This window comes from Zootoca vivipara, chromosome 4 (assembly GCF_963506605.1).
Source record: "Zootoca vivipara chromosome 4, rZooViv1.1, whole genome shotgun sequence".
In the NCBI taxonomy this organism is placed as follows: Eukaryota; Metazoa; Chordata; class Lepidosauria; order Squamata; family Lacertidae; genus Zootoca; species Zootoca vivipara.
Genome location: NC_083279.1, coordinates 94,215,663 through 94,231,260, shown reverse-complemented (window position 1 = coordinate 94,231,260; position 15,598 = coordinate 94,215,663). Strand labels below are relative to the sequence as shown.

At 42.4% G+C, this 15,598-nt stretch overlaps 1 protein-coding gene across 1 annotated transcript in view; it reads left to right on the top strand.

Moving 5' to 3' along the window:
- MYO7A (myosin VIIA) overlaps positions 1–15,598 on the top strand; it is a 159,395-nt gene that overhangs the window by 133,767 nt on the left and 10,030 nt on the right. The window contains exons 36-43 of the mRNA XM_060273921.1: positions 234–424; positions 2,813–2,937; positions 4,132–4,289; positions 6,462–6,615; positions 7,946–8,101; positions 9,040–9,145; positions 13,738–13,851; positions 14,848–14,935. Coding sequence (XP_060129904.1) covers positions 234–424; positions 2,813–2,937; positions 4,132–4,289; positions 6,462–6,615; positions 7,946–8,101; positions 9,040–9,145; positions 13,738–13,851; positions 14,848–14,935 — 1,092 coding nt within the window. The remainder of the gene's footprint in view (positions 1–233; positions 425–2,812; positions 2,938–4,131; positions 4,290–6,461; positions 6,616–7,945; positions 8,102–9,039; positions 9,146–13,737; positions 13,852–14,847; positions 14,936–15,598) is intronic.

Sequence of the window (15,598 nt, the reverse complement as noted above, 5' to 3'; positions counted from 1 at the left end):
GCATTGGAGAGTGTGTATTTTATGTAAAGGGCGCATCTTCTAAATTAAAAGCACATGCAAAAACTGTGTTTGGCCTGTGTGTGTACCCTAGAACAGTCTTCACCAAACTTGCACCCTCCAGTTGTTGTCGGACGACAGTCCCCACTGGGCAATGTCTTACTTGGGATTCCTGAATTGGAGGGGATTGGACTGGATGAATAACTAAGATGAACGGCTGTTTCTGTCTCCCGCAGCGGGTGAAGAATCGGGCTTCCTCAGCTTCCTCAAAGGAGACTTGATCATTCTCGATCAGGACACAGGAGAGAACGTGATGAATTCTGGCTGGGCTAATGGGATCAATGAGAGGACAAAACAGAAAGGGGACTTCCCGACAGATTCTGTTTACGTCCTGCCCACGGTCACCATGCCTCCTATGGAGATTGTGGTAAGTTGCAGGAACGGTGGTTAAAAACAGCAATCTATAAATCTAAATCAAACAGATGTTGGAAATGTAAAGAGAAAGAAGGTTCTTTTTATCATATGTAGTGGTCTTGTAGTAAGGTTAAAGCTTTCTGGGAAATGATATATAATGAATTGAAAAGGATGTTCAAAATAACTTTTATTTAACAAACAAAAAACAAAACAAAAACCCCAGAAGTTTTTCTTTTGGGACTTACAGGGACAGAACTACCTAAATTGTATAGAAATTTATTTATGTATGTGACTACAGCAGCAAGAATGTTACTGGCCCCAAAATGGAAAGAAGCAGAAGTCCCAGTAAAGGAAGAATGGATACAAAAACTTATGGAATATGCAGAAATGGCCAAATAAGAAATCAAGATAACAAACTTTTTATAAAAGAATGGAAATGGTTTATTGAATATTTACAGATAAATTGTAAACACATAAAAACATTAGCAGGATTATTGTAATAACCTACAGTTAGCGAGGCAGAAAGCGAGGAGGAATTAAAGAACCTTTTAATGAGGGTGAAAGAGGAGAGCGCAAAATATGGTCTGAAGCTCAACATCAAAAAAACCAAGATCATGGCCACTGGTCCCATCACCTCCTGGCAAATAGAAGGGGAAGAAATGGAGGCAGTGAGAGATTTTACTTTCTTGGGCTCCTTGATCACTGCAGATGGTGACAGCAGTCACGAAATTAAAAGACGCCTGCTTCTTGGGAGAAAAGCAATGACAAACCTAGACAGCATCTTAAAAAGCAGAGACATCACCTTGCCGACAAAGGTCCGTATAGTTAAAGCTATGGTTTTCCCAGTAGTGATGTATGGAAGTGAGAGCTGGACCATAAAGAAGGCTGATCGCCGAAGAATTGATGCTTTTGAATTATGGTGCTGGAGGAGACTCTTGAGAGTCCCATGGACTGCTAGAAGATCAAACCTATCCATTCTTAAGGAAATCAGCCCTGAGTGCTCCCTGGAAGGACAGATCGTGAAGCTGAGGCTCCAATACTTTGGCCACCTCATGAGAAGAGAAGAATCCTTGGAAAAGACCCTGATGTTGGGAAAGATTGAGGGCACTAGGAGAAGGGGACGACAGAGGACAAGATGGTTGGACAGTGTTCTCGAAGCTACGAACATGAGTTTGACCAAACTGCGGGAGGCAGTGCGAGACAGGAGTGCCTGGCGTGCTATGGTCCATGGGGTCACGAAGAGTCGGACACGACTAAACGACTAAACAACAACAACAGTTTTATAAGAGTATGTATTTCCAGGAGATCATTAAATGAGCAAGTCAAATGAATTTGGAAATGCAGAAGAAATAAAAAATAAATTTAAGGAACCGCAGAAAGTATTAGGAAATAATATTGGGGAACACTGGGTATTAAAAGTGCTAACATAAATCATATACCCCAGTTTCCCAGTGACCCTTCAAAGTACGCTTCACGCAGAGTTTATAGAAAAACAAAATACGCAAACAGAAGTTGACTTGGCTAAAATACACCACCAAGAGTTTAAAGATTTTTCCCCAACCTAGCATGAAACCCCTGACTAGCAGTATACCTGTTTAAAGTATAAAGAAGAAAAACAAAAGGTTGGCTTTCTCTAACAGAAAAACAAACTGACTCGGAAGAGACTTTAAACTAAAGATAAACGCTCCCTCTCCCAGCAACTTTACATACCCACATTCCAACCCTCCAAACCTCCCACCATACTCTCACACAAAATGCTTTCCAACAGAGCCTTATATACATGGAGTAGAGCCTGTGAGCAATTAAACAGAAATTACCGGCACCTGTTTTTCTTAAACAGACAGTATTGACATTAGACCGGCTCAAAAGCAACTTTGATCATTCAAGAAACCCAACAGAAAGAGGGGGAAGGAAGTCAAATTTAGAAGTGTTAAAATGGATTGTAAAACTAATGAAATGTATAAATTTGAAAAGTATAAATAAAAAACTAAAATAAAAACAGCAATCACACACATTGTTTTGTGAAGAAATAAAAGTAGTATTTACTTACATAACCCAGGTCTCCAAGCAGCGATTAAAGTAGCAAAAGGAAGGCAGGGTTAGAACTACTATCCAAGTTACAAAAGTACAAAATGTAAGTTCAAAAGTGGTATCTGAGCTGCAGAGTTCAGACATACACATGTTGTCAGCTTGGAAAAACATTTTGATACTACACCACACTGAAAAGTTTAACTATTTCTTTGATTGATTGCCTTGAATCTTCCTGCCACACTTCCCATTCTCTCCTGCCATACTGGTGTGGCATGCCGCTCCTTTGAGAGCCACTGCTCTATGTGATATTAATGTCATTTCACTGTTATTCTGTGCCATAATTAATGGTGGATGTTTCTCCGCACCCCAGGCCTTGGTTACCATGACACCAGACCAGAGGCAGGATGTCATAAGGACAGCCCAGTTGGTGATGTCGGACAGCGAAGAAAGAATGAAGCCATATACCCTGGAAGAATTCTCCTACGATTATTTTAGGTAAGCATTTTTTTTAAAATGGAGCAGAGAAGTCTACCAGTCTCTTGAAATTGCAGCTGGGTCCCTTTCTGTGCTGGAGAAAAGCAGACAGGGAGAAGTTTTCCTTTGTCTCTCACAATGCTAGAACCCGTTTGAACCCAATGAAGCTGAATTTTGGAAGATTTAGAGCATGGGTAGGCAAACTAAAGGCCCGGGGGCCGGATCTGGCCCAATCGCCTTCTAAATCCGGCCTGCGGACGGTCCAGGGATCAGCATGTTTTTACATGAGTAGAATGTGTGCCTTTATTTAAAATGCATCTCTGGGTTATTTGTGGGGCATAGGAATTCATATATATTTTTCCAAAATATAGTCTGGGCCCCCACAAGGTCTGAGGGACACTGGACTGGCCCCCTGCTGGAAAAGTTTGCTGACCCCTTATTTAGGACATGCAAGGGAAAGTTTATCACACAACACATCTATGGAATTGGTTTCCACCAGAGATAGAGATGGCCACTAACTTGGATCACTTTAAAAAAGGATTGGACAAAACTATAGAGGAGAAGTCTATCAGTGTCTTCTAGTCATTCCTCCTCCATTGTCACAGTCAGCATTTGCCTAATGGTTTGCCTATTAATAGTGTGTGTGTTGTGGGGTGTTTTTTGTTTTTTTAAAAATGTTGGTTTCCTTTGTTGTTCTAAACTGGATGCCTCTAATTGAAGCAGAAAGTTGGAGTATCATATCACTTCCTCTAACAGCAAATTCAGGCAGTGGGATGGAAATAGAGTCCAAATGGCAGCCGTCCTACTTTAGGTAGGAAGATACGCTGCGACATTTTGTTGCAGGCGCCACTTATAATGCATCGCAATGCAGCATAATATTGTTACATAGAAAAGAGAAGGTGTTGTTATGAGTTTATGGGTGGCAGGCCCCTTTCATCCCTGGATCCAGCAAATGTTAACATCTAATCAAGGCTTCTAACTTTTGGAATAGCCAGGCTAACCTCCTGGCGAGGTGTAAGGAAAACAAAGGAAGGGGGCTCTTTGGGAGATGGCAAATGGCCCCCCTTCAACTCAGCACAAAGCAAGAAGGACCAAAGGAAAAAGGGAGCTGAGAGTTTGGGGGAGGGTGCGCTGTGATGTGAACTGCAAGTTAAAGCAGCAAGCAAGCAGGGGAGAGAGCCGCACCTCACTGCTTTGTCTTCTGCCCCCCCCCAGGCCTCCTCCCAAGCACACGCTGAGCAGAGTCATGATCACCAAGAACCGAGGGAAAGACAAGATGTGGTCCTACACCCGGGAGCCCATCAAGCAGCCATTGCTGAAGAAGGTCCTGGGCAGTGAGGAGCTCTCGCAAGAAGCCTGCATGGCGTTCATTGATATCCTTCCAAGTGCTGTGCCCCCGTTGAGCCAACAGGCATGAATGAGGCCACGGAGAGAGTGGTAGTCAGCTTTGCCCATCCCTTTTCTGAAGTTGGTCACAATCCAGTGGTCTCATTTTACCTGTCTGGCAGAGTCTGAAAGACAAACTGGTGACAGGCTTTGGGGAATTGGTTTCCTCTCCCACCCACCCACCCACCCTCCGTGGCAGTAGATAAGAGGTCAAACGAAAGGAGCGCCTTACCAGTTAGAATCTTTAATAATCACAGGGAGGGAACAAAGAACACATCTCCTGGAAATGGCGGTGCTCCCAATTAAGGGATACTCCCCCCATAGTCCCTATTAATCTACGTCATTCATACGTCTTGTAATCTGAGTTTGTAGCCTCTGTGCTTTCTGTTCTGATACTTTCTGAGCTCTCTGTGACTTTGGAGAAGGGGTGTGTGTGGATGCTGTCCAGAGACTGTGAATCTGTTAACTTAAGGTTACCAGATTTTTTTCAATGAATCCGGGGACGCTTTTCAACTTCAATGGATTTTGTATGGGGACTGATTTGTAAATCCAGGGACTGTCCCTGGGAAATGGGGATGTCTGGTAACCTTAGGTTAACTCTCTCTCTCCCAGTGTTTCTTCTCCTAACTGTTCCCCATCCAGTTTTCCCCAGCTTCTGGCTTCTGAACTATGCCCCTCTGCAAACCACTGTTCCAGATCTATACTGTCCTCCTGCTCCTGGGGAGATTCATGAGCAGGGGGAGGGGGTGGCTCCCACCATTCCTCCTCGGTGCAGCCCTCCTCAGCCCGGTCCCTGAAATCTGGGTGGTTTTTGTTCCTTCCAAAATACTGTTCATTTGGCTCAAGCCAGTGAAGTGTTAGGAAATGGCAGTGGGCGTCCCACCAGCCCACCTCTTAAGAGAACAAGTTTTGTTAGGGAAAGTCCCATGACCCTTGTTGTGTATTGGTCCCTCCATCTCTTCTTCTTCTTCTTCTTCCTCCTCCTCCTCCTCCTTCCTTTTCCTCTTCTGGTTTTATGGTGTGGCAATGGTATGATCACATTTCTCACACACAGCCTTCCAGGAAGCCTCCGACCTTTCACAAACTGACGTAAATTATCCAGCTCTAAGCCCCTTTTATGAAGGCAGTGTCAACGGACAAGTCTGTAATACCAAATCACAAAAACCTACAAATGAGAGGCCTTGTGTCTTCTGTATACAGTCATACCTCGGTTTAAGTACGCTTCGGTTTGAGTACTTTCAGTTTAAGTACTCTGTGGACCTGTCTGGAACGAATTAATCCACTTTCATTACTTTCAACGGGAAAGTTCACTTCAGGTTAAGTACGCTTCAGGTTAAGTACAGACTTCCAGAACCAATTACACTCATACCGGTACTTTGGGTTAAATACGCTCAGGTAGAGTACTCCGCGGACCCATCTGGAACGGATTGATCCACTTTCCATTACTTTCAATGGGAAAGTTTGCTTCAGGTTAAGTACGCTTCAGGTTAAGTACAGACTTCTGGAACCAATTGGGTACTTAAACCGAGGTACCACTGTACTGCAAAAAAAACCCACCAAAAAAACCATAGAATGTGATCAACTATTTCCTGCACCCCACAAACCTCACAACATCCAGGGTCGATACTCCTGTGCAAACCGCTTTGAAGAGCTCATGGTCCCAACAAAACAGGCCAACTTTGTCTCTTCTTTCAGTTCAAAAATCTTCCCATGATAGGCAAAAGGAGAATACCCTCTTTCCCTTAGTCCCCCACCCTCCCGCACTGCTTTTGCCATTCAACCAAATGGTGTACACACGTACCTTGGAAGTTGAATGGAATCCGTTCTGGAAGTCCGTTCGACTTCCAAAGCATTCGAAAACCCAAGCGCAACTTCCGATTGGCTGCAGGAAGATTCTGCAGCCAATCGGAAGCTGTGGAAGCTCTGCTGGACGTTTGGCTTCCAAAAGTAGTTCGCAAACCAGAACACTCACTTCCAGGTTTGGGGCGTTTGGGAGCCAAAACATTCGTGAACTAAGCTGTTTGAAAACAAAGGTACGACTATTGTTTCCATTTGATTTTTAAGCCGTCTTGAATATTCGCAAGAAAAGCGATGTAGAAATGCTACCTTATTATTTCCTGCCTGTTCCGGTTATTGTACCCTTAACCTTTCCTGTGCACCCATCTTGAAGTATATGGGTGACTACCCTTCGAAAAGAACCCGCTCGGTGAACGAGCTAACAGACCAGATATTTGAAGGCGCCTTGAAAGCCGAACCGCTCAAAGATGAGATTTACTCGCAAATTCTGAAGCAGCTCACTGACAACCACATTAAGTAAGAGGTTCTACGTGTCTCCACGGGAATAACATTTGCAGTAGAACTTTCTGTGGACAGAGAAAGATTCACTGCCAGTATGTAGCAGCTCTCCCTCACCTGAGAAGCTCTTCCTACCTTCCCATATTTGAATCAGCCAGGAATGTGCTTGTAGGTGCAAGCAGAATTTTTTGCCAAATGTCTCCACCTCATTTTTCATTTCTTTCTTTGCTACAGATTTTTGTTGAGATTTGAGAAATCCTAAATATCAAATCAATTACTTAATAATAATTGGCATAACAGAGTTTTTTAAAAAATAAATAAATAAATCATACCCTAATAAGACGGGGGGATAAATGCAAATGAAGGACAAACACTGGCAAGCAATCTTCAAGGATCGTAGAATTTAAGCACACACACAAAAAAGAATTATTTTACAGGTGAAACTCGGAAAATTAGAATATCGTCAAAAAGTGCATTTATTTCAGTAATGCAACTTATTTTTTATTTTTATTTTTACAAATGCTTTATTTTGGAAATTCCATAGTAATAAAACAAATAGTTACAATAATATAAAAATAAACAAAAATAAACATCGCCATTACATTTCATTAATAACATTCCCTTTATAATTGACCCGCCTAATGACAAATAATTACAATTACAACAAATAAAGGCTTGACAAATCTTGCTTTGCATGTCACACATCTATCTTCATATACTGGTTTCACCTTTTAAGTTGCATTACTGAAATAAATGCAGTTTTCGACGATATTCTAATTTTCCGAGTTTCACCTGTATATCGCAGGTTCAGGAAACGGTTTGTACAAAAATGGGAGCGCTGTTTGAACAACAATGGCAGAGACTGACTGTGTTCTAGTATATTGGCACAGGTCACAAAACCAAACCAAACAGAAATAAGCTTCTCTGTTCTTTATTGATCTCCTGGTACTTTGTTAGTTTGATTGAACTTTTCCAGATTTGTGAAAAATACACAGTAACAAATAAGATGCACGTCACAAAACTCGACTATAAACCCGGTGCTGTTTGTAAATGCACGGAAAGAAGGGAAACCCCAATAATGGAGAAGGTGTGGAAACAGCCGACAAAAATGTTTTATAGATTTTAAGCCAGGCATCCCCAAACTTCAGTCCTCCAGATGTTTTGGACTACAATTCCCATCTTCCCTGACCACTGATCCTGTTAGCTAGGGATCATGGGAGTTGTAGGCCAAAACATCTGGAGGGCCGCAGTTTGGGGATGCCTGTTTTAAGCTAAGGGCTTTTGGTGTGTGTTTGTGCCGCAGTGACACATTTTCTTCCCCGTGTGCTCTTGTTTTCTTACTGGAAAGGTACAGCGAAGAGAGAGGCTGGGAGCTCCTTTGGCTGTGTACGGGCCTCTTCCCCCCCAGTAATGTGCTCCTGCCCCATGTCCAGCGGTTTGTTCAGTCTCGAAAGCATCACCTGCTTGCCACGGACTGCATTCAGAGGCTGCAGAAAGCACTCAGGTAAGCTGCTGGGTGGCGGGATGCGGGTGGTGCTGTGGGTTAAACCACAGAGCCTAGGGCTTGCCAATCTGAAGGTCGGTGGTTCGAATCCCCGCGACGGGGTGAAGTCCCGTTGCTCGGTCCCAGCTCCTGCCAACCTAGCAGTTCGAAAGCACGTCAATGTGCAAGTAGATAAATAGGTACCACTACAGCGGAAAGGTAAACGATGTTTTCGTGCGCTGCTCTGGTTTGCCAGAAGCGGCTTTGTCATGCTGGCCACATGACCTGGAAGCTATACGCCGGCTCCCTAGGCCAATAACACGAGATGAGCGCCACAACCCCAGAGTTGGTCACGACTGGATCTAATGGTCAGGGGTCCCTTTACCTTTACCCAAGCTGCTAGGAAGGGATTGTCAGCTCATGGGTGGAGCAGCTGCTTTGCATGCAGAAGGATTGGGACCGCAATACCTCAAGAGCCGCTTTCCCCCTTATGAACCAGCGCAGACCCTGCGATCTTCTTTCGGGTTGTTTTCAACTACAGTCGGACCTTGGATCTCGAACGCCTTGGGTCCCGAACAAATCGGCTCCTGAGCAATCGAAACCCGGAAGTGAGTGTTCCGGGTTTTGAATGTTCTTTTGGAAGCCGAACGTCCGATGGGGCTTCCATGGCTTCTGATTGGCTGCAGGAGCTTCCTGCAGCCAATCGGAAGCCGCGCTTTAGTTTCCAAATGTTTCGGAAGTTGAATGGACTTCCAGAACGGATTCTGTTCGACTTCCAAGGTACGACTGTAATTTGTTTTTATTGCTTTGTATTTCATAAGTGATGTTTTTAAATGTTGGAAGCTGCCTTGAATCCCAGCTTGAGAGAAAGGATATATTAAATGCATTAAGTAATTTTAAATAAATAAATGAAGGCATGCTCTACAGCAAGTTTTTTTTGTTTTTGTTTTGTTTTTCAGGAACGGATCTCGGAAGTACCCGCCCCATCTGGTAGAAGTCGAGGCAATTCAGCACAAAACAACTCAGATTTTCCATAAAGTGTACTTCCCAGATGACACAGATGAGGTAAAAGCAAAAAAAAGGAAAGGAAAGAGGGGGGGAATTGAACAAAATAAACAAGGCCACAGCCTGTGGATAAAATGTTGTTGTTGTTGTTGTTGTTGTTGTTGTTGTTGTTTAGTTGTACCCCGCCCATCTGGCTGGGTTTCCTCAGCCACTCTGGGTGGCTTCCAACAAGGATTAAAATACATTAAAATGTCACCCATTAAAAACTTCCCTAAACAGGGCTGCCTTCAGATGTGGAGACACTATAGTCTGTGAGTTGGGAACAGGGCTGTTGAGAGTATCTTCAGTCAAGGAAGATGATAGATAGATGATAGATAGTTATTGAATGATAAAGGTAAAGGTAAAGGGACCCCTGACCATTAGGTCCAGTCGTGACCGACTCTGGGGTTGCGCGCTCATCTCGCATTATTGGCCGAGGGAGCCGGCGTATAGCTTCCAGGTCATGTGGCCAGCATGACTAAGCTGCTTCTGGCGAACCAGAGCAGCACACGGAAACGCCGTTTACCTTCCTGCTGTAGCAGTACCTATTTATCTATTTGCATTTTGACAGAAGCAAAATATAATAACAAATTTAATTCAGGATGAGAGAAATATAGAGAAACCTGCAGAGATCAGAAAATGCTTCCAGAAGTACTACAAACAGCTATATAAAAAAGAAAAGGAGAATTTGGACAAGATCGAGCAGTTTTTGGACAGAAATGGGTTGCAAAAGATTCCAGAGGATAAAACTACCCTACTTAACCACCAGATAACGATACAAGAAGTGGAAAATGCAATAAATCAGATGCAACTCGGGAAAGCCCCGGGACCGGACGGACTGACAGCTAAATATTATAAAGCTTTAAAGGGATGATAAGACCACTGACAGATTTGTGCAATGAGATCCTGAGGGGAGGGGGGGCACCGGACTCCTGGAAAGAAGCTTTCATCACGCTGATACCAAAACCAGAAATGGACAAAACTCAAATCAAGAATTACCGCCCCATATCCTTATTGAATGTGGATTATAAAATTTTTGCAAATATTTTGGCCTCCAGATTGAAGACGGTGTTGGGGGATTTGATTCATTCGGACCAGGCTGGCTTTTTGCCGGGCAGACATATGAAGGATAATATTAGAAATGTAATTGATATTTTGGAGTATTTACAGGAGAAAATTAACAAAAAAGCGATGTTGATTTTTATTGATGCGGAAAAGGCATTTGATAATATCTCTTGGGCCTTTATGAAGAAGAATTTGGAAAGGATGGGGACGGGAAGTGGTTTTATGAATGCGATAAATGCAGTTTACACAGAGCAGAAAGCAAAAATCATTGTAAATAGTGGGGTATCAGAGGAAATTAGAATTGAAAAAGGAACCAGACAGGGGTGCCCCCTATCACCCCTCTTATTTATATCGGTCCTGGAGGTGCTCTTGTCAATGATTAGAAGAGAGGAATCGATTAAAGGAGTGGGGGTAGGGAGGAAACAATTTAAGTTAAAAGCCTTTGCTGATGACCTTGTTTTAACTTTGCAAGACCCAGAAACCAGTGCGATTAACGCACTGAACTTAATCCAAGAGTTTGGCAGTGTTGCTGGTTTTAAATTGAATAAAAGTAAAACCAAAGTGTTAGATAAAAACTTGACACCGGAAGAGAAAAAGACATTGGAGGAAGCCACCGGCCTACAATTTGTGAAAAAAGTGAAATACTTAGGGGTGAATTTAACTGCGAAAAATTTGGATTTATATAAAAATAATTATGTGAAAGTTTGGAATGAGATCAAGAGGGAGGTTGAAAGATGGTCGGATTTAAAATTGTCTTTGTCAGGAAGAATATCAGTTGTGAAAATGAATGTATTGCCAAGAATGTTATTTTTGTTTCAAATGTTGCCAATTATAGATAAGGTGGAATGCTTTAAAGAGTGGCAGAAGGTGTTATCTAAGTTCATTTGGCAAGGGAAAAAACCGAGAATTAAATATAAATTGTTAACAGATAGTAAAGAGAGAGGAGGTTTTTCCCTGCCAGATCTTGAGATTTATTATGAAGCTGCCGCTTTTTGTTGGTTGAAAGATTGGTGTTTACTAGAAAATACAGATGTTTTAGATTTGGAAGGATTTAATAATGCTTATGGATGGCATGCATATTTATGGTATGACAAAGTCAAGAATCATAAAAGTTTCAAAAATCATGTAATTAGAAAATCATTGTTGAAGGTGTGGATTAAATATAAAGATTTATTAGAGAGGAGAACACCCCTGTGGATCTCACCTTTGGAAGCTAAGGCTCATAAAAAATTGACTATGGAGGCCAGGTGGCCCAAATATAGAGATATCTTGGTGGAGGAAGGAGGCCAATTAAAGTTAAAAACGTATGAGCAGTTAAGAAGTAAGGTAGATGACTGGCTCCAATACCACCAGATAAATGAAATGTATAAGCTAGATAAGAAAAATGGTTTTTCACAGGAAAAATCCAAGCTGGAAACAGAACTGCTAGATCCAAAGACAAAGAATCTTTCCAGAATGTACAATCTGCTACTGCAGTGGCATACGAAAGATGAACAAACAAAAAAGGTAATGATAGATTGGGCAAAAGATGTGGGACACAACATTATGATGGAGGATTGGGAAAGGTTATGGAAAAAGAATATGAAATTTACGGCATGCACGGTCTTGAGAGAAAATATGATGAAAATGATGTATAGATGGTATTTGACCCCAGCAAAACTTGCAAAGATGTACCATAACCAGGATAATAAATGTTGGAAATGTAAGGAGGCAATAGGAACGTTTTATCATATGTGGTGGACGTGTCCATTAGTAAAGGACTTCTGGGAAAGGATTTATAATGAATTGAAAAGAGTCTTTAAGACTACGTTTATTAAGAAACCAGAGTCCTTTCTTTTGGGCATAATGGGAAGAGAATTACCTAATAAAGATTGGAATTTGTTTTTGTATGCCACGACTGCGGCAAGAGTATTACTAGCAAAGTACTGGAAGACATCTGAGCTACCAACAGTGGATGAATGGCAGATGAAAATGTTGGACTATATGGAACTTGCTGACCTGACCGGGAAACTACGCGACCGGGGAGACGAGAAGCTGCAAGAAGACTGGAAGAAATTTAGAATATATGTTAAGAAGTATTGTAACTTAGACATTTGAAGGGGATTTTAAGCAATTATATAGGTTGCAGATGGGGAAATAGGAGGTTTTGGGGAAAAAATGAAACCTGTAAAGTGGAGCCGATATTGGAACCGTTAAAAAGGGGGCTCGAGGGGGGTCCAATAAGGAATTAAGAAATTTAAAATTAGGTAATTTTATTGTTATTATTGTTTTTTTTTTCTTCATTGTATATGTTTTCATTATATGTTATATTTTGGATGTGGACATTCGGATTTGGAAATAAGATTGTCATGATTGTCTTTATTTGTTGTTTATAATCGGAAAATTTAATAAAAAATATTTAAAAAAAAAAATGAAATTGAAAAAAACTCTACATCAGACATTCAAAACCAACAAGCCTGCTATCCCATCCTGATTATCCCCCCCGACTCTGATACCCCATAATTAAATACAATATACCCCCATAAAGAGACTACCTTACACTGCATTTAAAACCAAAATCGCATTTGGAAAGAAACTGTTTCTCAGGCAGCTAGTCCTAGTCTTCATAAAACTGTGCCTTCTTACAGAAGGCAGAAGCTGAAAGAGCTGGGTTCAGGTTTCCACAGATGAGTAGCAGGACTAGGTGATCCATTTTAATGGGATCGTTTTATTGCATATTTTAATGAGGGATGCTTATATTGCATTGTTGCTATTGGGTTGTCTTTGTTTTTGTTTTTATCATGTATTCCTTTTTTTAAGCAATATAAAAAAATTCCTTCAGTAGCACCTTAAAGACCAACTAAGTTTTTATTTTGGTATGAGCTTTCGTGTGCATGCACACTTCGTCAGATACACTTGAAACAGAGGAGCCAGACCCTTATGTATATACCAGAGGGTGGGGGGGTGGGAATGGGTGATGGGCTGATAGGAGTGGTAAACCTGTTGATGGCTGTTAACGACTGCTGATGACTGCAATTGGTCCTGTGGGGAAAAAGCAAGCGCTGAGGCGCTAAAGAAAGCTTGATCATGCATAATGAGATAAGAATCCAATGTCTTTGTTCATCCCAGGTGGCTCCATGGTTTTAAGCTTGGTAATGAGTTCCAATTCAGCAACTTCTCTTTCCAGTCTGTTTCTGAAATTTTTCTGTAATAAAACAGCTGCTCGCAATTTTATATTGTGGACCACTCTGAGATCTACAGGTTTAGGGCTGAATACAAACGTCATAAAATAATTATTTATTTGCTTTTAACACTTTGCAAACCACTTAGAAGCCCATGTCATTTTCATTTTCATTTATTAAATTTCTGTACCGTCCTCCAGCCAAGGATCGCAGGGTGGTTTACGATATAAAAACACAGACCAGAGTGACAAACGAAAACAATAGCCCCCCCCCCCCCGTATGATTTTGGCAGTAAGCGATACATGAAATAAATAAATAAGGTCTCAGGCCTTAAGCACCACAACCTTCTCAAGTTCCTGCTCCATTTTTATTTTATTTTTTTGGCAGGCGTTTGAAGTGGAATCGAGCACAAAAGCCAAGGACTTCTGCCAGAACATCTCCAACCGGCTGCTGCTTAAGTCACCGGAGGGTTTCAGCCTCTTTGTCAAAATCTCTGACAAGGTGAGTGGACGACCAGGGCTTCATTTGGCATCATATCAGAGGGTTGTGGACAGCTTCCCCGGCTGGAATCATACAAATCGCCATTGCGTCATGGGCTTAGATATTTCCACCAGGCAGCCAACAGGTGACATTCCTTTCCCTTCCTTCCAGGCTTAATTCGGGGGGGGGGGGGTTGGGGCAAATGGAGCAGTGAAAAAGGTTGGCCAAGAATATCCCTGCAGTTGGCCATCCATGAGCCCAAGGTATCACAGCATCCTCGGTGGCTGGCTACCCCTCCATTGTAGAAATGCTTTTTCCACGCAGGCTCACCAAAGCCTGAGCACCTTCCAAAACCAGCATAAATCAACAGGCGCGATTCGCTTGGCAAGTGGAAGCACAGGCTGCTTTGCCGTTGGTTCATTGCCATGTTCATTGCCTTTGCTAGATCAAGGGGAGTAATAGTACCACTGTATTCCGCTCTGGTCAGACCTCACCTGGAGTACTGTGTCCAGTTCTGGGCACCACAGTTCAAGAAGGATACTGACAAGCTGGAACGTGTCCAGAAAAGGGCAACGAAAATGGTCAAAGGCCTGGAAACGATGCCTTATGAGGAACGGCTTAGGGAGCTGGGCATGTTTAGCCTGGAGAAGAGAAGGTTAAGGGGGTGATATGATAGCCATGTTCAATTATATAAAAGGATGTCATATAGAGGATGGAGAAATGTTGTTTTCTGCTGCTCCAGAGAAGCGGACACGGAGCAATGGATTCAAGCTATAAGAATGAAGATTCCACCTAAACATTAGGAAGAACTTCCTGACAGTAAGAGCAGTTCGGCAGTGGAATTTGCTGCCAAGGAGTGTGGTGGAGTCTCCTTCTTTGGAGGTCTTTAAGCGGAGGCTTGACAGCCATCTGTCAGGAATGCTTTGATGGTGTTTCCTGCTTGGCAGGGGGTTGGACTGGACGGCCCTTGTGGTCTCTTCCAACTCTATGGGTCTATGATTCTATGTTTTCTTCCAGGTCATCAGCGTACCTGAAGGGGACTTCTTCTTTGACTTTGTCAGGCACCTGACAGATTGGATCAAGAAAGCCAGACCACCAAAAGATGGTAAATACCTGTATAATTGCCTGTGTCCTTTCATTTGGAGAGCACTTAATGATAGCCTGATGGAAACGTCCGTTTTCCTTTGTTTATCATTCATAATAAAGGAGGTCAAAATGGTATGCATGGTTCTCTGATTTTATCTCCACAACAGCCCTGTGAGGTAGGTTAGGCTAAGATTGAATGACTGGCCCAAGGTCTCCCAGGGAGCAACATGGCAGATTGGGATTCGAACCCTGATCTCCCAGGGCCAACACTCTAATCACTGCACCACACTAGCTCATGACTGCCTGTTCTTTTGAGGCTGGAATTAGAACACTTCTCCCTGACATACTAGTTTTCTACGTGCAAGGATTGTGTGTGCGTGTGTGTGTGAGCGCGTGCATTTAAAAGGCAAACGTGCCTATTTTGCAATTTCCAAAACAATTCACACATCATTACTATCATCATCATTGCTATTGTTATTATAATTTGTTCACAGCCCTTCCATCTATAGATCTCAGGGTGGTTTTCCATATTTTGCAGCGCAATTCTACAGCCAAGTAACGTGAAGAAAAACGCAATGCATTGCAGCAGAGCGTGCGCAAAAATGTATCATGTTAGTCAAAAGGCAATGCAAATATGCATTATATTCATGGGGAAAGCGAGAAAAGCAAAATGGTCTGGTCA